At 36.3% G+C, this 24,271-nt stretch overlaps 2 protein-coding genes and 2 long non-coding RNA genes across 29 annotated transcripts; 1 reads left to right on the top strand and 3 right to left on the bottom strand.

Annotated features, from left to right (window-relative positions):
- Positions 1 to 511: 511 nt before the first annotated feature.
- On the top strand, positions 512 to 13,685 carry LOC144205754 (opioid growth factor receptor-like protein 1). 2 transcript variants are annotated; one of them, XM_077730322.1, is made up of 7 exons: positions 512 to 871; positions 1,377 to 1,487; positions 9,846 to 9,924; positions 10,077 to 10,155; positions 10,310 to 10,376; positions 10,578 to 10,723; positions 10,832 to 13,685. In XM_077730322.1, exons 1-7 carry the CDS (start codon positions 686 to 688, stop codon positions 11,382 to 11,384), a joined length of 1,221 nt encoding a protein of 406 aa, XP_077586448.1. In that variant the 5' UTR covers positions 512 to 685; the 3' UTR covers positions 11,385 to 13,685. The 2 variants fall into 2 exon arrangements, with proteins under 2 accessions (XP_077586448.1, XP_077586449.1); XM_077730323.1 differs by having other exon boundaries at positions 514 to 871; positions 1,377 to 1,463.
- On the bottom strand, positions 6,531 to 9,377 carry LOC144205757 (uncharacterized). 25 transcript variants are annotated; one of them, XR_013328210.1, is made up of 6 exons: positions 8,656 to 9,376; positions 8,245 to 8,591; positions 8,101 to 8,174; positions 7,819 to 8,033; positions 7,339 to 7,687; positions 6,531 to 7,271 (listed from the first exon to the last, which is right to left on the bottom strand). It is a non-coding gene; the product is annotated as an uncharacterized LOC144205757 (long non-coding RNA). The 25 variants fall into 25 exon arrangements; XR_013328216.1 differs by having other exon boundaries at positions 8,107 to 8,174; XR_013328204.1 differs by having other exon boundaries at positions 7,819 to 8,174; positions 8,245 to 8,312; positions 8,380 to 8,591.
- LOC144205758 (uncharacterized) lies at positions 9,455 to 12,480 on the bottom strand. Its single transcript, XR_013328223.1, has 3 exons — positions 11,244 to 12,480; positions 10,859 to 11,169; positions 9,455 to 10,715 (listed from the first exon to the last, which is right to left on the bottom strand). It is a non-coding gene; the product is annotated as an uncharacterized LOC144205758 (long non-coding RNA).
- A 6,719-nt stretch (positions 13,686 to 20,404) lies between the features above and the next one.
- Positions 20,405 to 23,403, bottom strand: asrgl1 (asparaginase and isoaspartyl peptidase 1). The gene is made up of 6 exons (XM_077730324.1): positions 23,214 to 23,403; positions 22,886 to 23,028; positions 22,494 to 22,648; positions 22,162 to 22,283; positions 21,611 to 21,721; positions 20,405 to 21,484 (listed from the first exon to the last, which is right to left on the bottom strand). Exons 1-6 carry the CDS (start codon positions 23,398 to 23,400, stop codon positions 21,273 to 21,275), a joined length of 930 nt encoding a protein of 309 aa, XP_077586450.1. The 5' UTR covers positions 23,401 to 23,403; the 3' UTR covers positions 20,405 to 21,272.
- Between the last annotated feature and the right edge of the window lie 868 nt (positions 23,404 to 24,271).

Below are 24,271 nucleotides of genomic sequence, written 5' to 3'. Positions count from 1 at the left end.
TCTATAATAGGTGGTCCGCTGGAGCGTCGGCCTCAGAGCTCTGGGGTCCTGGGTTTAAATCCAGGTCAGGTCCACCTGTTTGGAGTTTGCATGTTCACCTCGGGCTTGTGTGGGTTTCGTACGGGTACTCTGGTTTTCTCCTACAGTCCCAAAACATGCATAGTAGGCTGATTGGACACTCTAAATTGCCCCTTGGTATGGGTGAGAGTGTGCATAGTTGTCTGTCTCCTTCTGCCCTGCGATTGGCTGGGCCACCGATTCAAGGTTTTCCCCACCTCAATCCTGGAGTCAATTGGGATAGGCTCAAGCACCCCCCGCGACCCTAATGAGGATAAAGCGGTTTAGAAAAAATATATGAGATGAGATATATTCTATATATTCAATTGAAAACATTTGATTTGTGTGTCAAGCAAAAAAGGAAGAAAGAAAACAATGCAAATGAAAACTACAAAGCTTTGTCGTGCGTATTATTATTTAATTCAGCTCTTCGATTCCTATTGGACAATGAAGAACTAACCAACCCTTCTACTACATCAACCCTCGTCGTCGTTGCTAAGCTTGAAATCTTTTGTCCTTGATGCTGAGTAAAGCCCATCGCAAGTCGACATCCGCCCATTTTTAAAATTAATAATGGAATAGTAGGTGAAGGGATCACTTTGATGGAGCAGGCGCTGCGTGTTCCTAAATGGGAAATTTGTTGGGCCACTGGCGATTCAAGGAGCCGAGCACCGTGGAGGAATGCGACTCGACATGGGGGTCGGACTCGGAAGGCGACCAAACGGCGGCCGAGGAGGACAGCGGCATCTCCGAGAGCGTGAGCCCGGCGGAGAACGAGTGGTCGGCAGTTAGCAGTGGAAACTCGTCCCCCAAGGTAGGCTGGATCTTAAGCTATTTGATAGCACATGGTGGATAATTCAGACACGAACAACACGGACAGATCATTTAATATTCTTTTAATAACATGACACTTATTTGTGACAACAGATCATATGACATTTAAGCCGTGGCATCTTCATCAATTGCAAATTTGCCGCACGCGATATGAAATATAAACTGCGATTGTTAAATCGCTGCCATGCTTCCTGTTCGAGACAGATTTGACATGTGTCACTGTCAATGGCACTAAAACAAGATAATTGAACGTTTGTCACCCCAGTTCAAGTGGCTTTGATTTATTTCTAAACCTACGAATGGCAGTGAATGAGTTAAGGAGCATACTGAGCAGTTCAATGGCAAAACGTGCTTTGCAAAAAAAAAAAAAAAAAATATATATATATATATATATGTAATTCATAATTTTTTGATTGCTTGCCCTATTTACAAACTGTATGGTTTTGTTTTATACTAATCTATTCCATTTCTGCTTTTTTCTGTAGATGAGTGACTCTCCAGAGTTTCTTCCAAAGATGAAGCGAAGTTTTTATGCCGCCAGAGACTTGTACAAATATCGACACTGCTATCCGGTAAATGCAAAAAGGAAGACAAAGGCATGCTTCTATTTCCAAAACGCATTTACAATTGTTAAAAGTACACGTGCATATACATATACTGCAGTGGGGGTCCGTGAATGTACGAGCGACACCTTCAGCTGCTGGAATCAATCCAACCCTCAAAAACTATTTTATAGCTTTAAAACCTCTAATGTGACACATAAAAATATCAATAATGACCTAATACAATTGAAATATTACTTAGGGACATAGCCATATTTTACTCACCAAAATCCATCCTCCTTTTCATGAGTAATTTTCCCTTAAATAGAAGCAACCGTGTGTACTCAAGGGTTTCCAAAAACGACAAGGTAAGGTGTGGCCACTTCATGGTGTAGAGGTTTGTTCACCTGCCGTGTGGGCAAGTGTGGTTTGAATGCCGGTTGGGAAACATTTTACCTTCATTATTCATATATAAATATATATATATATATATATATATATATATATATATATATATATTTATACACATGTGTACTCAACACTTTCCAATCATGTTGGGGTAATATGCGGCCACTTCATGGTGTAGTGGTTCTGTTACCTGACTGCCATGTGGGCATGTGTTTTGACTCCCAGTGCAGTCATAGTATAGTAAGGCTTTTATGTCTTAAAAAACGACATAGTATAGTAAGGCTTTTATGTCTTAAAAAACGACATAGTATAGTAAGGCTTTTATGTCTTAAAAAACGACATAGTATAGTAAGGCTTTTTTGTCTTAAAAAACGATATAGTATAGTAAGGCTTTTTTTGTCTTAAAAAACGACATAGTATAGTAAGGCTTTTTTTGTCTTAAAAAACGACATAGTATAGTAAGGCTTTATTATCTTAAAAAACGACATAGTATAGTAAGGCTTTTTTTGTCTTAAAAAACGACATAGTATAGTAAGGCTTTTTTGTCTTAAAAAACGACATAGTATAGTAAGGCTTTTTTTGTCTTAAAAAATGACATAGTATAGTAAGGCTTTTTTTGTCTTAAAAAATGACATAGTATAGTAAGGCTTTTTTTGTCTTAAAAAAAAAGACATAGTATAGTAAGGCTTTTTTTGTCTTAAAAAACGACATAGTATAGTAAGGCTTTTTTGTCTTAAAAAACGACATAGTATAGTAAGGCTTTTTTGTCTTAAAAAACGACATAGTATAGTAAGGCTTTTTTTGTCTTAAAAAACGACATAGTATAGTAAGGCTTTTTTTGTCTTAAAAAACGACATAGTATAGTAAGACTTTTTTTGTCTTAAAAAACGACATAGTATAGTAAGGCTTTTTTGTCTTAAAAAACGACATAGTATAGTAAGGCTTTTTTGTCTTAAAAAAACGACATAGTATAGTAAGGCTTTTTTGTCTTAAAAAGCGACATAGTATAGTAAGGCTTTTTTGTCTTAAAAAACGACATAGTATATAGTAAGGCTTTTTTGTCTTAAAAAACGACATAGTATAGTAAGGCTTTTTTGTCTTAAAAAGCGACATAGTATAGTAAGGCTTTTTTGTCTTAAAAACCGACATAGTATAGTAAGGCTTTTTTGTCTTAAAAAACGACATAGTATAGTAAGGCTTTTTTGTCTTAAAAACGACATAGTATAGTAAGGCTTTTTTGTCTTAAAAAATGACATAGTATAGTAAGGCTTTTTTTGTCTTAAAAAACGACATAGTATAGTAAGGCTTTTTTGTCTTAAAAAACGACATAGTATAGTAAGGCTTTTTTGTCTTAAAAAACGACATAGTATAGTAAGGCTTTTTTTGTCTTAAAAAATGACATAGTATAGTAAGGCTTTTTTTGTCTTAAAAAATGACATAGTATAGTAAGGCTTTTTTTGTCTTAAAAAAAAAGACATAGTATAGTAAGGCTTTTTTTGTCTTAAAAAACGACATAGTATAGTAAGGCTTTTTTGTCTTAAAAAACGACATAGTATAGTAAGGCTTTTTTGTCTTAAAAAACGACATAGTATAGTAAGGCTTTTTTTGTCTTAAAAAACGACATAGTATAGTAAGGCTTTTTTTGTCTTAAAAAACGACATAGTATAGTAAGGCTTTTTTTGTCTTAAAAAACGACATAGTATAGTAAGGCTTTTTTGTCTTAAAAAACGACATAGTATAGTAAGGCTTTTTTGTCTTAAAAAAACGACATAGTATAGTAAGGCTTTTTTGTCTTAAAAAGCGACATAGTATAGTAAGGCTTTTTTGTCTTAAAAAACGACATAGTATATAGTAAGGCTTTTTTGTCTTAAAAAACGACATAGTATAGTAAGGCTTTTTTGTCTTAAAAAGCGACATAGTATAGTAAGGCTTTTTTGTCTTAAAAACCGACATAGTATAGTAAGGCTTTTTTGTCTTAAAAAACGACATAGTATAGTAAGGCTTTTTTGTCTTAAAAACGACATAGTATAGTAAGGCTTTTTTGTCTTAAAAAATGACATAGTATAGTAAGGCTTTTTTTGTCTTAAAAAACGACATAGTATAGTAAGGCTTTTTTGTCTTAAAAAACGACATAGTATAGTAAGGCTTTTTTGTCTTAAAAAACGACATAGTATAGTAAGGCTTTTTTTGTCTTAAAAAACGACATAGTATAGTAAGGCTTTTTTTGTCTTAAAAAACGACATAGTATAGTAAGGCTTTTTTTGTCTTAAAAAACGACATAGTATAGTAAGGCTTTTTTGTCTTAAAAAACGACATAGTATAGTAAGGCTTTTTTGTCTTAAAAAAACGACATAGTATAGTAAGGCTTTTTTGTCTTAAAAAGCGACATAGTATAGTAAGGCTTTTTTGTCTTAAAAAGCGACATAGTATAGTAAGGCTTTTTTGTCTTAAAAAACGACATAGTATATAGTAAGGCTTTTTTGTCTTAAAAAACGACATAGTATAGTAAGGCTTTTTTGTCTTAAAAAGCGACACAGTATAGTAAGGCTTTTTTGTCTTAAAAACCGACATAGTATAGTAAGGCTTTTTTGTCTTAAAAACCGACATAGTATAGTAAGGCTTTTTTTGTCTTAAAAAACGACATAGTATAGTAAGGCTTTTTTGTCTTAAAAACGACATAGTATAGTAAGGCTTTTTTGTCTTAAAAAATGACATAGTATAGTAAGGCTTTTTTTGTCTTAAAAAACGACATAGTATAGCAAGGCTTTTTTGTCTTAAAAAACGACATAGTATAGTAAGGCTTTTTTGTCTTAAAAAACGACATAGTATAGTAAGGCTTTTTTGTCTTAAAAAACGACATAGTATAGTAAGGCTTTTATTCTTAAAAAAAAAAAACGACAGTATAGTAAGGCTTTTTTTGTCTAAAAAAAACGACATAGTATAGTAAGGCTTTTTTTGTCTTAAAAAACGACATAGTATAGTAAGGCTTTTTTTGTCTAAAAAAACGACATAGTATAGTAAGGCTTTTTTTGTCTAAAAAAAACGACATAGTATAGTAAGGCTTTTTTTGTCTTAAAAAACGACATAGTATAGTAAGGCTTTTTTGTCTTAAAAAACGACATAGTATAGTAAGGCTTTTTTTGTCTTAAAAAACGACATAGTATAGTAAGGCTTTTTTTGTCTTAAAAAACGACATAGTATAGTAAGGCTTTTTTGTCTTAAAAAACGACATAGTATAGTAAGGCTTTTTTTGTCTAAAAAAACGACATAGTATAGTAAGGCTTTTTTTGTCTAAAAAAACGACATAGTATAGTAAGGCTTTTTTGTCTTAAAAAACGACATAGTATAGTAAGGCTTTTTTGTCTTAAAAAACGACATAGTATAGTAAGGCTTTTTTGTCTTAAAAAACGACATAGTATAGTAAGGCTTTTTTTGTCTAAAAAAACGACATAGTATAGTAAGGCTTTTTTTGTCTTAAAAAACGACATAGTATAGTAAGGCTTTTTTTGTCTAAAAAAACGACATAGTATAGTAAGGCTTTTTTTGTCTAAAAAAAACGACATAGTATAGTAAGGCTTTTTTTGTCTTAAAAAACGACATAGTATAGTAAGGCTTTTTTGTCTTAAAAAACGACATAGTATAGTAAGGCTTTTTTTGTCTTAAAAAACGACATAGTATAGTAAGGCTTTTTTTGTCTAAAAAAACGACATAGTATAGTAAGACTTTTTTGTCTTAAAAAACGACATAGTATAGTAAGACTTTTTTGTCTTAAAAAACGACATAGTATAGTAAGGCTTTTTTTGTCTTAAAAAACGACATAGTATAGTAAGGCTTTATTGTCTTAAAAAACGACATAGTATAGTAAGGCTTTTTTTGTCTTAAAAAACGACATAGTATAGTAAGGCTTTTTTTTCTTAAAAAACGACATAGTATAGTAAGGCTTTTTTTGTCTTAAAAAACGACATAGTATAGTAAGGCTTTTTTTGTCTTAAAAAACGACATAGTATAGTAAGGCTTTTTTTGTCTTAAAAAACGACATAGTATAGTAAGGCTTTTTTTGTCTTAAAAACGACATAGTATAGTAAGGCTTTTTTGTCTTAAAAAACGACATAGTATAGTAAGGCTTTTTTGTCTTAAAAAAACGACATAGTATAGTAAGGCTTTTTTGTCTTAAAAAGCGACATAGTATAGTAAGGCTTTTTTGTCTTAAAAAACAACATAGTATAGTAAGGCTTTTTTGTCTTAAAAAACGACATAGTATAGTAAGGCTTTTTTTGTCTTAAAAAGCGACATAGTATAGTAAGGCTTTTTTGTCTTAAAAACAACATAGTATAGTAAGGCTTTTTTGTCTTAAAAAACGACATAGTATAGTAAGGCTTTTTTTGTCTTAAAAAACGACATAGTATAGTAAGGCTTTTTTGTCTTAAAAACGACATAGTATAGTAAGGCTTTTTTGTCTTAAAAAACGACATAGTATAGTAAGGCTTTTTTGTCTTAAAAAACGACATAATATAGTAAGGCTTTTATGTCTTAAAAAACGACATAGTATAGTAAGGCTTTTTTTGTCTTAAAAAACGACATAGTATAGTAAGGCTTTTTTGTCTTAAAAAACGACATAGTATAGTAAGGCTTTTTTGTCTTAAAAAACGACATAGTATAGTAAGGCTTTTTTTGTCTTAAAAAACGACATAGTATAGTAAGGCTTTATTGTCTTAAAAAACGACATAGTATAGTAAGGCTTTTTTTGTCTTAAAAAACGACATAGTATAGTAAGGCTTTTTTGTCTTAAAAAACGACATAGTATAGTAAGGCTTTTTTTGTCTTAAAAAACGACATAGTATAGTAAGGCTTTTTTTGTCTTAAAAAACGACATAGTATAGTAAGGCTTTTTTTGTCTTAAAAAACGACATAGTATAGTAAGGCTTTTTTTCTTAAAAAACGACATAGTATAGTAAGGCTCTTATTCTTAAAAAAAAAAACGACAGTATAGTAAGGCTTTTATTCTTAAAAAACAACATAGTATAGTAAGGCTTTTTTTCTTAAAAAACGACATAGTATAGTAAGGCTTTTTTTCTTAAAAAACGACATAGTATAGTAAGGCTTTTTTGTCTTAAAAAACAACATAGTATAGTAAGGCTTTTTTGTCTTAAAAAACAACAGTATAGTAAGGCTTTTTTGTCTTAAAAGGCGACATAGTATAATAAGGCCTTGGCCTTCCATCTCTGTGGACCTGGGTTCAAATCCTGGTTTGCTGTGCTCAGTAAGCATACCTAACTTTTCCCACTTGAAGGCACAATAAAATACTAAGTATGATCTAGGAGTGAAAAGAGACAAAACAACAAATATTACTGCCTAATCTTCAACAGTGGTGGCCCAGTGGATAGGGCATCAGTGTTCTGCCTCTTTGGTCCTGGGTTCAAATCCAAGTACCTGCAAAGATTTTCCAAATATTATTCAGATAAATGAATAGGATAAAAGTATAAGTATTACTACCTACCCTCACAGAATGGTGGCCCAGTGGTTAAGTCATCAGTCTACCACCTCTATGGGCCTGGGTTCAAATCTAAGTACCTGCAAAGATTTTCCAAATCTTATTCAGGTAAATGAATAGGATAAAAGTATAAGTATTACTACTTTCTCTCACAGACTGATGGCCCAGTGGTCAAGTCTTCTATTACTGTGGTCCTCGGTTCAAATCCAAGTACTTGCACAGATTTTCCAAATCTTATTCAGGTAAATGAGTAGGATAGAAGTGTAAGTATTACTACCTACTCTCACAGAGTGGTGGCCCGTTGGTTAAGTCATCAGTCTTTCATCGCTGTGGTTCTGGGTTCAAATCCAAGTATCTGCAAAGATTTTTCAAATATTATTCAGATAAATGAATAGGATAAAAGTATAAGTATTACTGCCAAGTACCTGCAAAGATTTTCCAAATATTATTCAGATAAATGAATAGGATAAAAGTATTACTACCTACACTCACAGAATGGTGGCCCAGTGGTTAAGTCATCAGTCTACCACCTCCATGGTCCTGGGTTCAAATCCAACTACCTGCAAAGATTTTCCAAATATTATTCAGATAAATGAATAGGATAAAAGTATAAGTAATACTCCCCACTCTCACAGAGTGGTGGCCCAGTGGTTAAGTCATCAGTCTTTCATCACTGTGGTCCTGGGTTCAAATCCAAGTACCTGCAAAGATTTTCCAAATATTATTCAGATAAATGAATAGGATAAAAGTATAAGTATTACTAGCTACCCTCACAGAGTGGTGGCCCAGTGGTTAAGTCATCAGTTTTTCATCACTGTGGTCCTGGGTTCAAATCCAAGTACCTGCAAAGATTTTCCAAATATTCAGATAAATGAATAGGATAAAAGTATAAGTATTACTGCCCACTCTCACAGAGTGGTGGCCCAGTGGTTAAGTCATCAGCCTTTCATCACTGTGGTCCTGGGTTCAAATCCAAGTACCTGCAAAGATTTTCCAAATATTATTCAGATAAATGAATAGGATAAAAGTATAAGTATTACTAGCTACCCTCACAGAGTGGTGGCCCAGTGGTTAAGTCATCAGTTTTTCATCACTGTGGTCCTGGGTTCAAATCCAAGTACCTGCAAAGATTTTCCAAATATTCAGATAAATGAATAGGATAAAAGTATAAGTATTACTGCCCACTCTCACAGAGTGGTGGCCCAGTGGTTAAGTCATCAGTCTTTCATCACTGTGGTCCTGGGTTCAAATCCAAGTACCTGCAAAGATTTTCCAAATATTATTGAGGTAAATGAATAGGATAAAAGTACAAGTATTACTAACTTCTCTCACAGACTGATGGCCCAGTGGTTAAGTCATCGGTCTTCCATCACTGTGGTCCTAGGTTCAAATCCAAGTACCTGCAAAGATTTTCCAAATATTATTCAGGTAAATGATGGAGGTAAAACTATAAGTACTACCACTTACTCTCACCGGGTGGTGGCCCAGTGGTTAAGTCATCAGTCTACCACCCCTGAGGTCCTGGGTTCAAATCCCAGTGCAGGCAAAGATTTTCCAAATATTATTCAGTTAAAAGAATAAGTATTAATGTCTAAGTGTTTAAGTGTATAAGTCTTCAGTAGTGGATGAAGCATTTTGTGAAGAAAAATGACTAAGTGTTTCACCCCATTTCCTTGGATAAAACGTTTCAACACCTATGTATAAGTGGGGCACGAGTTGGTGTAGTGGGTTGCACACTCGCCTTTGCACGGAGAGAACGTGAGTTCGCTTCCCGGTGTCGGCGGTTCACTGACCAAGCAAGCGGTCGAGGGTCGGCCGAAGGCCGACCCGAGAACGCCTTTCGCACAGACAGGTCCTTCAACTGTCTTCCGAACTGCCGAAGGCAGTTCGGAATATAACCTTTTGCTGAAAAGTATGACTAAGTGTTTAATATAAATTAAAAAGTTTTTTCTTTTTTTTCTTCTTCTTATTCCATTTACTGACCTACATGGTGTAGTGATCAACCAAAGGACGACAGCGGGAAGCGAACCCAGGTCTCCCAGGTGGGAGTCCAGTGCACTAACCTCTGCGCCACCAAGTGGCTACACTTTTCTTAGTAATCATTTGAGTCTCATGACTTCAAGTCCACAGAAACAACTAAGTGAAAATGTGTCCCAACCAGGATTTGAACCCAGGTCTCCCAGACGAGAGACACGCGAGTTAACCACTACGCCACAATTTGGCTACACTTTCCTTTGTCATCATTTGAAGGTCTTGACTTCAAAGACACAGAAACTAAGGGAAAATGATTCCCGACTGGGACTCGAACACCAGAGTCCCACATGGGAGTCAGGTGAGCTAACCACTACGCCAAGAAGTCCTTGAAGGCCCCAGGGGCACACCACTGATATACTAGATGTGAAGAAGGGTGCAAACATAAATACACTACAAAAATCAGAACAACTGATAAAATTGCTTATTTTTTTTGATAACCATTTACTTGTATAACATATTTTTTCCCCTTGTATGTTCAGAATTATAAAAAGTCCCGGCAACCCAACGAGTACAGAAACCTGCGTTTCTACCTTAACAAGATCCCATTAGTACCTGATGGTGAGTTGAAATCATGTGCACATGGCTCATTGACTGTATAGGCAAGGCATTCTTTTGTTTTTTAGGCAACAAGTTGAGTTTGACTTGCTAAGACGAGCAGACTAGTCAAGTGATTCCAAAACGTTTCAGTTCCTAATTTACAGTCTTTTTAGGCATCTATATAGAGGAGATTTTGACAGCATGGCGAGGTGACTATGACAAGCTGGAGCACAATCACACCTATATTCAATGGTAAGACACTTATGTTACTCAGTCAGTGATTTTCCATCGGTGTGGGTCAATTGAAACTGCTTTTTGATATATAATGTTTTGAACAATGGGAACAGTCCAGATTTTCTTACTTTATGAACTAATGTTCTTTTTTTTCTTAATTGCTGTGTGGAAGGTTATTCCCATTACGAGAACAAGGGCTAAACTTCTACGCACATGAACTCACTCAGGATGAGATTAAAGTAAGACCACACACTGGCATAAATGACCTAACATTACATCATATGTACCATTACTGTATGCTACATATATTAATCTACATTGTGTACACTAAGTAATACAATTTTTGTCACAAAATATCTATTGACTTAATGACAAATATAGATATTAACTATTATAAATGGTAGTGGTTATTTTATAACGAAATTGCTTACTCCTCTCAGGAATTCCAAAGCACTCGGGAAGCGAAGCGGAGGTTCTTGGCAGCTTATTCCCTGATGTTGGACTTCTACGGGATCAAACTACTTGATAAGAGTGGAACTGTGGCTCGTTCTTCCAATTGGCAGGAGCGCTTCCATCACCTTAATGAGTAAGTACACAAATAAAACCAGATATTTCAAAAGTTTCCAATATTATCCGTGTAATGCAAAAATGTTAAAAAAAAACAACAAGAAACATGCACCATTCTTTTGTAAAGGTCACAGCACAACTACCTGCGTATTACCCGTATTCTGAAGTCGCTGGGCGAGCTGGGCTACGAGGTCTTCAAAGCGCCATTGGTCCGCTTGCTCTTGGAGGAGTCGCTGTGCCAGAACACACTTCCCAACATGCAACACAGCATCCTGGAATACTTTGTCTACACCATTCGCCGGCCTGCTGCCCGCAGAAAGTTGCTCCGCTACGCACGCCAGCACTACAGGCCTGCTCATGCCTTCCTCTGGGGTCCGCCAAATAAGAGATCCAAACCTAGAAGTGGAGATGTCGATACTTGTGTGGGTGCTGGAAGCAGCGGCATCCGAGCACCTGCTCCCACACCTGAACCACAGAGGAAAGGGGAGATGAGCTTCATCCCCGCCTCCTCGGTACGTAGCGGAACACTCGTGTCTTACCACGATGGCACACAATGCCAGGATGTGGCTGAAGTGAGTCTGAATGGCTTCACACAACTAGGATCCAGCGTTGACGGAATGGAGAATGCACTTATTGTGATGCTAGAAAGGAAGGATTATGGGGAGCTTGTTTCTTTGTAAAGTGCCCGTTGACTGGTGTGACTTATGTTGGCTTTTAAACACTTAAATCGAAAGTTTGTTATTCAGGGTTCTATTCTAAAGGGATATTAAAACAAAACTTTAGGGCAGATTTTTTAGTTACAGAACAATATCCTAAGGGCTTACGATTAGATAGATATCTCTGAGAATGTTGTATACACCGTACATGTGATCTGGTTGAGGCCTAAATCAGGAATCTTTGAATATCGGATTAAAGACGGCCTGATATTTTTGGGTGATGGTACATTAACCAATAAGGTTACTGATGTTTTGGACCAGATGCTTGCTATGCTGATTCACTGAGTCAGTTAATCAACCACTTGAAATTATAGGTACAATAGTTATTAGGATTAGCCCGCTCTTATGGAACATGCTTTGGGAAAGAAAATGTCAGGGAAAATCGTTTTATTCTTACTTTTCAAACTGTGTAAAATAACAGGGTCAGGTAAGTTAGGCTAAAAACAAATAGCAATACTTTACCAATTACGTATATATATTTTAAGTAAACTGAAATTCAGGTTTCAATTTTAAATGCTGTGAAAATAGGAAGTGCAAGTTACACATGTGCCATTTTACGCCTATATACTTCTTGTAAAGACTTCACACTATTTACTCCCTGAAAATACACTTAACTATGGGTCATGTAGTTTTTATTGGTATCACTATTATCTAAAAATAGCAGCAAGACAATACTTAATATTACTGCCATAATCTGTATTTTCATACTTGGTTTACTGGATCCCCAGATAATATTATGGTTTCAAATATAGTACAAAATGAGGTAATATTATATCCACACTATTCATAAATTATTAATTATTTAACAGGTGTCAACCAACAAATGTATAAATATTAACATCTTATAGTTCTTCAAAATTTACATTTGTAAATTGTGCTGTATATAGTAACTAAATCTTCATCACAAGTATTGATGTTAGAATGGTTTTTGGCCACAGTACATATATGGTATATATTAATATAAATCTATTTTTGCCTGAATAAAAAAAGCCAGATCTCCTACTGGGGGGAGTTTAAAAAATACAATCCTTATGAACCACTTTGCTAGTAACATTTTCAAAACGTATTTGTAATATTTCACCCCCCCCCCCCCCCCTCCCACACACTATAGCCATTTCTAATTTAGATATAAATAATGTGACATTCAGTTTGAATAGTGGACCTCAGATCTGGCTGCCTGTCACCTAAAAGCCTTTTGTACCCAGCTGGCTTGAAAATAACAGGTTTTCTGTACATTCATATGTGGTGTGCTGAACTTTAATGACAATCTGTCTTCCTATTAAAACACTTTAAGGTTATTTATAATTACTAATATAAGACAGCTATATATTCTACTTAATATATATACAACTTAAAACCTATGCTTTTTAGATTTCGCAATAATATTTAGATTTTTTTTGTAAACTCCACTGGTGGATACATAGCTATATGACAAATGGACTGTGATAGTGAATTGTGTGTGAACTATTAACGTGTCAATGTGAGACTGCAATACTTTTATGACGGTATGAACATGCACTAAAAAGAAAATGATTTGTTTTGTGAAACTGGTCTTTTTTATGGTTCTGTTCAGTATTAAATGCAGACTTTGTATGTGACATTACATTTTAATGTTTAACTATATAACCCAGCACCACAAGAAGTGTGTCTTTTACTTAGCCAGGCAGGCCTTAGGAAAAAGTATCACTATGTATTCCAATATCATTTGTCAGATGCTTGAGTTAGCAAAATTGAAATGCTTTCATCGACTTCCCAACTTGTGTTCTTCCTGCTAGCTGACAGTGTTTTACTGCAGCAATGCATTTGATAAAATTGTAGGACAAACCTTTCAGGTAAATATGTTAACATGGGCTAAACGTGTTGAGTTTTTTTAGCATGGTATATGCATTACAAATATATGTGAGCGTGTGTAACATACTATTAAGTGCCTCTTTTGTAATTTATGAGTGTCTGAATGGATCGTATTTACCAATAACTTTATGTGGATTGGTTTTTGTATCAATTTTACTATTACTCTATTCTATTCATTTCAAAATATAACATGTACCCTCCAAAAAATTTTTTAGGGAGGTTATATCATACATTGTGTAAGATTAGAGGAAACATGTTGGAGTAATTTAATCAATATGATTGTTCTATGTTTCACTGTTCTTAATTAGTACTTTGTGAACTTTACAGAATTGTAAGCTTACATAGAGCACACAAATCAAAATAAATGCACACAATATGAAATAAAAATGGTCCTGTGGATTAAGATTGTGCTAATTACAGATTTTTTTTCCAATTCGGATTAATTTGTGCACTTGAGTAGTCATAAAATTTGTGTACGCGAGATAATTCCATGTCTGTCTAAATTGACACTTCCCTCTCTTGCCCAACAACATATGGCAAGGCCATGTGCTTCCAGTCCTCTTGTCCTTCATTTCCTGCCAGCACAGTGTGGGCTATACTGCTCTGCCTTAACCAATTGTTTAGCAGTGGTCTTTTTGATTTTATGTAGTAGACATGAAACCCAACTAGTTCTAGTTAATACGACACACATTTGCATGTTTTTACCTAAGCAGGTGAGGGAGAGAATATGATTTTTCCAATTAGCTTTATTAACGTCCTTTAAAAAGACAAACATTTTCCAAGTACGTGCATTTAAATGACATTCAAACATGCATAAATACAACATCAGGACCGTATTGTGAGACTCAGCCCAACCAGTGAGCTGAATTTCTGAGCCATACAGTGCAAACAGGCTCACTCCCGGCCACCAGAGGGTGGACGCCGATAGTGTAGGATGTTTACACTCCCTGCAACTCAAGAGATCGTTGAATTTAGGGGGAAAAGCTTACCAATTTTTCTGGGGGAAAAAAATGGATGGAGTCTATTCGAATTTCCCTCCTTTTCCTTTTTTTTGTTATAAAGAAACGGTTTATCATGTATTAGCTGATAAAATAGTCTACTGAATTGTTTTTCAATCACTGATTAAGAAAGGCAAGAATTGTATGAATAAGGACAGGACAGTTTGATGGATGTGGAGGTAAGGTTGTTAGTAATAATGGCACACCTACTTCCTTCCGTCCTTTCTTCCAAGTATGTGGCCCTGTGGTGTGTTACACAGCGCCACTAATAGGAGCAGACAGTTAACAAACGTACACTGCTGTTTTTGTTTAATTTGTTTTAGAGGATGAAGCCACTCCCATCCACTGGGATCAGACAAGTATCACTACATGCAATTACACGTTTCCGCTTCCCAATTTGTCTGGGACTTTGCTTCTGCTGCTCACTTTTGCCTGGTAAAATTCCTACCCTGAGAGTAAATCCTTCACTATATGTCAGTCTCAATTCACTTCTTTCCAGATTCATGTTGCACAAGGGAAGGAAGGGAATAGAAAAAAAAATAACGCAAATTATGTCACTTTTTCAGAAACACTCCCTTGCAACATGACAAACTAAAATGATATCGACAAATTTCCGATGCTCTCTAATTATTAGCAAAGTAGCTTTAAAGGCCGAGATAACAGATAACTGAAAAGAAACTAACATACTGAAAAAATGTGTAAGGTAAAAATCTTACAATATCCAACAATATATTGCTTGATGTGAAAACTTTGGTGTCACACTCAATCAGGTGCGGCAACGTCTAGTGTGAAAAGATGATACTAGCAGTTGGCTGCTGCAAACATCCGACTGAAAGCCCCAATACCCAACACCAGCTTCCAGTCAAGGATGTTTACAGTAGCCCTGACTGCCAAACAACCTGGTGAAGCTCACAAGTGAATCTTATCCACATTAGATACCGATATAATACAATAATTGAGACCAACTGTGATGACCAGGTATCCCTTGTTTCACTGACCTGCGTTGCTCCTCCTTGGGTCTCTAGCATGTGATTGAGCCCTGAAAGAAACAGAAAAGTTCTTAATAATTTGTATTTAATGCCAGAACACTTCAATGATTATGAATATTCCGTGTGAAGACATTATGATTATGGCCTGCACGCAATGGGGTTTTCATGGACTAGGGATGTCCCAATGCTGATATATATATTTTTTTAACTTCTGATTTCATCCGATCAGATTGAGTCACCAGTACATGACACCTGAAGTTATTTTAAGCCCCTTTTTGAGTCTCTGCAAACGACCTGTACAGATGATTGCAGCCTTTTTACATACTCCAATGAGCATCCTGTCAGCGTGTGACATTCCACAGTCTTAACTCCCAAACCACACACATACACATATTTACCATGTAAACACCTCTCAAATTCTGTTTAGCCACCATGAGCACTCCCACAGCTCTGCACACCATAAACAAAGAATTCAAATAACCCGCAAATAAACTCTAATTGTGCCCTTTCTGACCACTTCAGCACACACAAATTGCATTTATTCATGATATCTGTTGTTTCTTACTATTGAATACTTTTAGAAAGTCATACATTTCACTACACAAAAATATTTTGCTAATCATTCTTCATAATATTATTCAATGATATCCAATTAAAACTCCCCACACAGAAAATCTTAAAAATGTAAACAGATATAGAATATGTTTAGCCTGGGTGGATGTTTATTTTTGCACTAATGAATGTTTTTCTATTTAGAATTAATGTTAATCACTGCATTGCTAAACTACAAAACAAAAACACATCAGGCAATTATTAAAAATAGACAAACTTAAACCGAAACAGAACCCTACAAAACTTAATTAACACTCCTTACTTTTCCAAACCCTGCTTGGAAATCATGGTTTTTTATTGGTATTTAACATTTGGTTAAACTCCAAAAGTACATTTCCAGATTCAGCAAGTTTTTAAACCCAGTCATTCCTTCTTTACCCTGACAGCTATCAGTACTTGACTTTTTCCTCCTAGTTGTCTGAATGCTCTTAAAGCCGAGCAGGTCCCTGTGATAAGTCCCAATGGGAATTAGACAATAAAGGTCAAACATAATGCCTTAGGAATGCAAGTTCGTATTCAAGAGTATATTATTAAAGGCTAAATGGCATGAACAGAACAACATGTATTCCGTATGTGTTCACAGTGGGTGGTTTTAAATTTGCTTTCACATATATTAAAGTGAACCACATATATCACTACAGGTCACTCTGTTTCACTCTCGCACACAAGCACACACACACAAAAAGGTCTCTTAGGGAAACAAAGCAAACTTTATCAGAACATTGGATTCCCACATTCCTCAGATTCTTGGCAACCAGCTAACAGAATGAAGCGTTAGAGAGAGAAGAGAGGGAGAGAGAGAGGGAGAGCTGGACTAAAAGAGAGAGAGAGAGTTTCCATAGGTTATGATTCAGGTTCATTTTGGTTCTCCAAGGTGTATTTTCATTCAAATATATATTTATTTAGTCTCGGTCACTGTGTCAACTGACCACCACCTAGTGGTGAGTTGGCTCCTATGGTCGTGGAATATATGCTGTTTCCAAGCCTGGCAAACCCAAATATTTTGTACGTTTATCCTGTCTGACAAGAACCCCCATGTCAACTCTTAGCTCTCCCAGAACTTTGCCATATCCGGAAGGTAGAGAGGGACAAGTGAGTTTGAGTAAACCATGTTCTGTACCTTCATTGCTGAGGTAGCAGACTGGAGGTATGGCCATAATGTGGTTGGCGCCTGTTATTGTGGCAATCCCCAGACCAATTGGTGTTAAGTGATAAGGCTTTGTTCTTTACATTGTGTATGAGAGTGTTTTCTCAAGTCTTGGTGAAAACGTGAAATATGAATTGCATGTCTTATCAAACAACATTCTTGATCGTGCATGACAAAGTGACACTTTAAGCTTTGCCTTTGACGCAATTCATACAAGTACATTGTTGCTATTGTGCCCAAGAATTGTTGTAGACATTGCAATATTAATGTAGACCAGTATTGAGCAAAGCACATTGATTGTAAATTTGCTCAATATTGAGATAACCGCCTTGATACAATTGTTAACTCTGTAAACTCTCTGGACTTTGCGTAAGAATCCCTTATGTAGGTGTCACTTATTTTTCCAAATCCAAATTCAAGGACATCTCAACAGCAACTAACTGCTGATCGAGTGCTCTGAAAAACACATCTTAGGTCACCCGGGACATTTAAAGAAATTGGACAACCATAAAAATGAATTCAATGTTCCACTGAACTTGAGTGACAGTCAGTTAAAAATAAGAAATTGTTTTTATAGAATTTCAAATTGTTTTAAAGTAAGAAAGTTACTACTAAACAGACTTACTACTAATCACTATTTATGTTTGTGGCATATAGCAACAACAAGAACACCAGATGGATGGAACATTGGCGACTTGTAAACTTTTTTTTTTTTTTTTTTAACTAAAGACTCATTGGTAACTCGGGTATTCGGATTCCTTGAGAGTCACGCAGAACCTCCTAGAATTCTGCTAGTAACAGCTAATCTTGGTGGGTTTTACATTTACAGGCTTCCTGGAATCGCCTTGATGTCAACAGCATGACTTTCCACAATTAAGCTTGAGGCCATGTAGGAGAATTACAACTCCCTACCCGCCTGTGTACTTGACTTTAAAATGTAGACATTTGAGAGGAAAAAAAACTTCACAGCTTTTATTTATCTCTTATAATCTTGGTTACCTAATACTCTTATTTTTCCAAGTGTGGGTTGATACATCATCACATGAAGGATACTAGTTGTAATCTTGCTTTTATTAACAGTTGAGCTTTCAAATTGAAATATGAAAAAAAAAAACCTGCTAACACTCTTAAACAATCTCATCTCATTTTCTGAACCGCTTTATTCTCATTAGGGTCGCGAGGGGTGCTGGAGCCTATCAATGTATAGTAAGGCCTTTTTTTCTTTTAAAAAATGCATGCATCTTGGGTAGTTATCAAAATCTGAGGCATTTGAAAATTGCTCAAAACGTACAGCTATTCTACAGGTCACACCATATGCAAATAGTATATGTATAGTAAGGCCTTTTCTCTCTTAAAAAATTAACATTCATAATAGCCCTTTTTTTCTTTGAAAAAATGACCATGCATAGTAGTTTTGACCTTGAGAATACTTCAAACTTTCAATTCATTATCAGCGAGAAACTCTCTTTCCTCCTTCACGCAACAGTGTATCCCTGACAAGTTGACCTTGTACATCAGTCCATGTCAGCAATTTAACAGGCCACCGGCCGGATATGCAACAGTGTCCTGAATACTAACAGAGCTAGTGACCCGTTTAACCACATCTTTGATTATTAACACTATTGACTCCAGAATTACAAAGCAAGTTAATGTTCCTTGATACTTTTTGGATAGCTTTGAAAAACACATCTTTGGTCACCTAGAACATTTAACTATTGTTAGACATTTTACCCATATTTAAAGTAAAACTGAGTGTGCAACATGTAAAAAAAAACATGTAGATTGATTTTCCATCAAAATTCTCTTAGAACTGTGATTCAATTTACCTTCATGATGCATAATTTAGCAGAATTCATTTATATAACGTTTAGGCTGTGAATAATGAAACAGAAATCACCTGTCTAGGGTTTTTCATTCTCTTTGGAAAATAATGCACTTGGGGATGGGCTGAGAATTCAGGAAGTGACTCTTGTCATCTCCATGGCAACATTGAGGTCAATCCAGCAAAGCCGGAGACCCCTCCTCAAACACAGAGGCCCAGTGCTTGGGATCAACACAAACAACTCAGTTTGTGCACGCACATACGTGCAAATGCATTCACACACACACTAAATTAAAAGTAATATAAGACAATTAGGTAAAGAAGTACATTACGTGACGCTTAACTCCGCCACTGCCATTGACGGCAATAGATGTCCAATCATGTGGCTCTTTTCATTCTTCTGCCGTCATTTGAAATGGGTTGATAATTATGATATTCAATAGATTTGAATTGTTCTTCACTGTCAGCCTTCCTACATCAAATGTATTGAATGTGAATTACTTTTAATGGCAGCCAAAGAGTTAATGCAAAGTGCCCAATAGGATTGGCAGTGATGATGGTCAAATTCTGAAAGTGCACCGGTCCCAAGTGGACAGATCATTCTTTTTCTAAAAGCCTGGTTTCAAGTTAGGTTTTGTTTGGATTAGATGGTACTTCCCCAAACTCTAATAAGGCTGGGAACCAAAGCGGTTGTCATCCCAAGGGAGGAAAGAGAGGAAACGTTAATAGGCAATACTTGGTCATTTTGCGACTTTAAATTAACACTGGGACACCTACATAAAATACATAGAACTAAAGTATTTATTTGTACATAATCACATAAAAAATACCACGATCACCAATAAAAAAAATACTTGATTTGACCCTCGTGCGCCTTTAAAATATAGTATAAGTCATCTTTTCACACATCCAGTTGTCAATCAGGGAGAAGCTGATTTATAATTAGCAATTTAATAAAGATCGAAAGTTGAAAGAACATAGATCATAGCATATAGTCTGTTGTTTTACCGAAATAGTAAAACTTCTTAAATGATGTACTAAGAAGTGTACATGAACTCACCATGAGTGTACTACTTTGCCGTCGACAACTGGAACAAGATCTGCTTTACTTCACTCTACATTTGGGGATCGGATGTGATGGCAGTTCAATTTAAACTGATCTTAAAAGAAATTATATTAATGTAAAGGATTCTTTGATGATCATAAGAGAACTTAAGTCTTCTGTCAAAACAGCCGGTCGGTCACTTGTCCTTCACGACTCCAGCGCACAAGGATGATCTGGTTGTTAATCGGCGCATTTTAGGGGAATCCTTCAAATGATCTAAAGCGATTTTTTAAAACAAGTGTTAACCGATGCCAACTTCTTGTTGGAAAGACTTTAGTCTAAGTTGCCAAAGCTTTTTGTTGGGGCAAGAGAGCAGGGAGTCCTGCCCCCTCTTCCTACCGGTTTCTCCATGATGTTAGCCTCAAAGCTAATGAACTTCCGGTTTAAATGGCTGTTGTCAAAATAAAACAAATCTCTTTCTCAAAATCATAACGCAATGAAATTTTTCTAATTGCATAAATAGAATAGAAAGCCTTTATTGTCATATTATGATGCCAATATGAGAAAATTGGAATTATTCAAGCATCAGAATTCTTGTTATTGCTTTACATGATTACATACCAAAATCCAGGTCAGGAGTTTGCATGTTCTCCCTGGCCTGCATGGGTTTCCTCCGGGCACTCCAGTTTTCTCCCACATTCCAAAAACACTCGAAAATGCCCCTATGTATGGGTGTTAAAGTGCACAATTGTCCATCTCCTTGTGCACTGCGATTGGCTGGCCACTGATTCAGCTGGGATAGGCTCCAGCACCCCCCACAAACCTAATGAGGATAAAGCGGTTGAGAAAATGAGATGAGATTACATACCAACGTTTTCCCATCAACTGAGTTAAACACATTGATTTAACTTGATAATTTCCAACATTTTCCATGTGAAAAATGAATGGGAACTGTCTGTAAGGCGTGCTGACTCCCATGTCAACTAATCCTCACAACTCACTCTGATTTCAGTGTAAACACTTCAGTCCCACACTCAGCGCTTTACTGTATTTTATCTGCATTTAGATCCTGTTACCTCTAGGTTTGGAGTTGCTACTCAAAACAAAAAACAGAAATCAGAGGGCTGTGGAAAAAGCCAACAGGAGCATGTGGGCCTATTGATAATTTGGGATTAATATTGACACAGTAACACCATGCTTTTCATAGAGTTTAGCATTAGAGTGCTCCACAATTAAATACATCTAATCACAGTAATATATATGTATATATATATGTATATATACTGTCAACACACTACCTAGTTTACAGCTGCAAAATCTGGTGGTTCCAAACTGCAACCGCAATTCAAATGATCAGATTTAAAATAAACCAAAGTGAAATTGCCTCACTATGGTTCTTCAATTCTTTCGGTGAAGTGCTCCCCAGCATACAAGCCATAGTGCAGGCTTTCCTTCTGGGCTGCAGCCCAGACCATTTGAAGGCTGGAGAAGCGGGCAGCCCATTGACCTAGGGGATCCACTGTCACCACCCCAGCCAATCCATGCACTCTAGACTTCATGTAATTCAGGCTCAGATCAGAGGCAGCTTCTGCTGACAGACCTGATAACAGAATGTTTCATGATCGTCAATTGCCAGATTTGACAACAAACTCTTCTGACACGGAATTCAGAAAAGTGTTTTTAAAACAATGCTGTTGTGTGTTCATGTTTATGAGCGTGTCCATACCTTGCTCCATATGAAACAGGATGAGTCGAGCAAGAGTAACCTTCATTATAGCCTCTCCATGGCCTGTTGTTGACACAGCTCCAACCTTATTATCAGCAAAGCCTCCACATCCTGAAACATACAAAAGCAATAGAACATACATCTTGCCAATTTAATAGTTGACAAATTAACTCTCGTTGAAAAAAAGTAATTATTTATTTACACTCAACATTGTTACTGGTTATGTGAAATGCAATTGTTCAAATTTTTACAGATGCATCCATATGTTAGGATGGTTGTTTTAATGCCAGTTGGTGCAGACGTGGCAGTATCACCTTATTCCATGAAAATTCCCCATTTTTGAGAGTTTTGAAAGAAAAAAGAAAATCATGAATTAACTATCAACCAAGTTAAATCAGTTGCAGGAGACTGAACATCAAACATTAACCGGAAAAGAATACATTCTGTCCTTGACCCCTTCCATTCACTCAATCAGGTTAAGAAAAAAGACACTATAATTTCATCTTACTGGATAAAATGTTATGACTTTATCCCTCGATTGGAGGACTAACCTATGCACGGTGTGTCACCCACACGTCCTTCCATCTTGTTCAGGATCCCACCAGTAGAAGTAGCACATGCTACATTACCTTCGGAGTCAACTGCCACTGCCCCAACGGTGCCCATCTTTCCCCTGCACAGCATACATTTTAATTGTGAGGTGGGATTTGATTCCATTTAATCACTAACTTCTGCATTTGCTTTGTGCATTTGTATGCAGCTATTTCAATTTGAAGTTTCTACAAGACAAAAACGATAACAAATGTCATTGTGTAACTCTCTATAGTTGAAAATACATTAAATATGGATGTATTTACTACTAGTATTATATAACATAATTTACATTTGGCACTCCACAGGGTTAGCATCAGGTGCAAGGTTCATTCTCCAACGCATTCGAGAGTATTCAGTGATGAGGGATTCTTGGGGCACCTCAGGGACTCCCATGGCCCGGGCAAACTCATTAGCACCATGTGCTGTCAGACAGTTATGACTGGTCTGGAATGAAGATCAAAGTTAATAATACAAAATGAATTTTTAACATGTTTACAAGCTATTTTTTGGGCATCTCATTTAAATTCAGTTGACATTTTTTCACAGAAATGAAATTGGATATTATTGCTACAAAAATATAGTTTTACTTGCTGGGGGAAAAAAGTATCATATTTCAGGTTGGGTAAAGGATTACTTTAGGATGGAAAAAAACATTGATGTCCAAACATTGTGTACTCACACCTTGTCCATTACCAGCCTTGCTAGCTGCACAGGGTTGGCTATATTGCGTACAGCACTGACAGCACCAGTAGCCAGTGTTTTCCCATCCATCACAATTGCATCCATCTCCACGTTTCCATTGATGGTTAGTACTGACCCACACCCTAAAAATATTCCACATGAATGTCTAGACAGCGGAAAACACAACATGTGATGCACACAAAACGTATAGCACAAATACTGAGAAACCAAGCGGACATTGTTGATAGGCCTTTTCATTTTTTTCTCAGTTTCAACATGACTCCAATGTTTTCCTACCAGGGAATGCTTCAAAATGTTAGCAGGTCACCTGCATTGAAGTTGGGGTTGTTTTCCAACTTGGTCACAGCCTCAACAACAGCATCCATGCTGCTTCCCCCACACTGAAGGATGGCAAAACCGGATCGAGCAGCTGCACAAACCCCAGCTTTAGACTTTTCTGATCTCTCACTCGGCACAGTGCCAGCGCCTCCGTGAACCAGTATGACAGGAAGCATGTTGATCACCTTTGCACAAGTTGGAAAAAGAATTATAACACAAAAGTGGTGGCAAAAGTATGGTTGCTAGCGGAAAAAAACATTCTGCTTTGCTGGTTATTTTTGCTTTCAAAGTCATTTAAAAGTCTATATGGCATTAAACACCCATTAATCAAAGGTGCAATAATGAAATGCATACATTTGATTCATTTATTATTAACTCAATGGTTTTAATTGACAGTGCCAGCAAATTCTAGGTCGGGTATATACAATTTTGACATACACAAAGAAGAATATGACACAAGTCTATTGAATATCTGCCAATAGCAGGTTAAACCGTGAAATAAAAAGATGACAGCACATCCACATTGTTCAATAAGTACCAATCCTGTCAATTAGGTCATGTGATAGTATACATTTTATGCTATAGTACAAGAAATTGGGGAGCAGCATACTTACTAAGAGGAAAGCCGAAGCGATTGGAAATGCCCCTTGCACCCTCTCATGACCGTGTTGCTCCTCCTTGCATCGCTAAGCAAAAATAAACAAATAAATAAATGAAATCCTTGTTCTTATGCAAGATCTACAAATAACAACCAGCAAAGATTGGACCTGTCGCCATCTACTGGAGGTTAGTTTAGACGCTTCAGTGCGCGTAACACAATCATGTATTCATTCATTCTCCACTACCTATCCTCATAAGAATCGTGGGGGTGCTGGAGCCTTTTGCAGCCAACTTTGGGCAGTTGGTGGGGGGCACCCTCAACTGGTCACCGGTCAATCACAGGGCACAGTGTAAAGCATCTCTTTTCTTATGATCCCTTGTTCTTTTTAAAATGTATTTACACTGATACGCTTACACAATTTGCGATCACTATTTGAAGGCAGTTTT

The sequence above is a fragment of the Stigmatopora nigra genome, chromosome 12, assembly GCF_051989575.1.
Source record: "Stigmatopora nigra isolate UIUO_SnigA chromosome 12, RoL_Snig_1.1, whole genome shotgun sequence".
Taxonomy (NCBI): domain Eukaryota; kingdom Metazoa; phylum Chordata; class Actinopteri; order Syngnathiformes; family Syngnathidae; genus Stigmatopora; species Stigmatopora nigra.
Note: the sequence above shows the minus strand (reverse complement) of the source record. Positions and strands in the feature narration are given on the sequence as shown.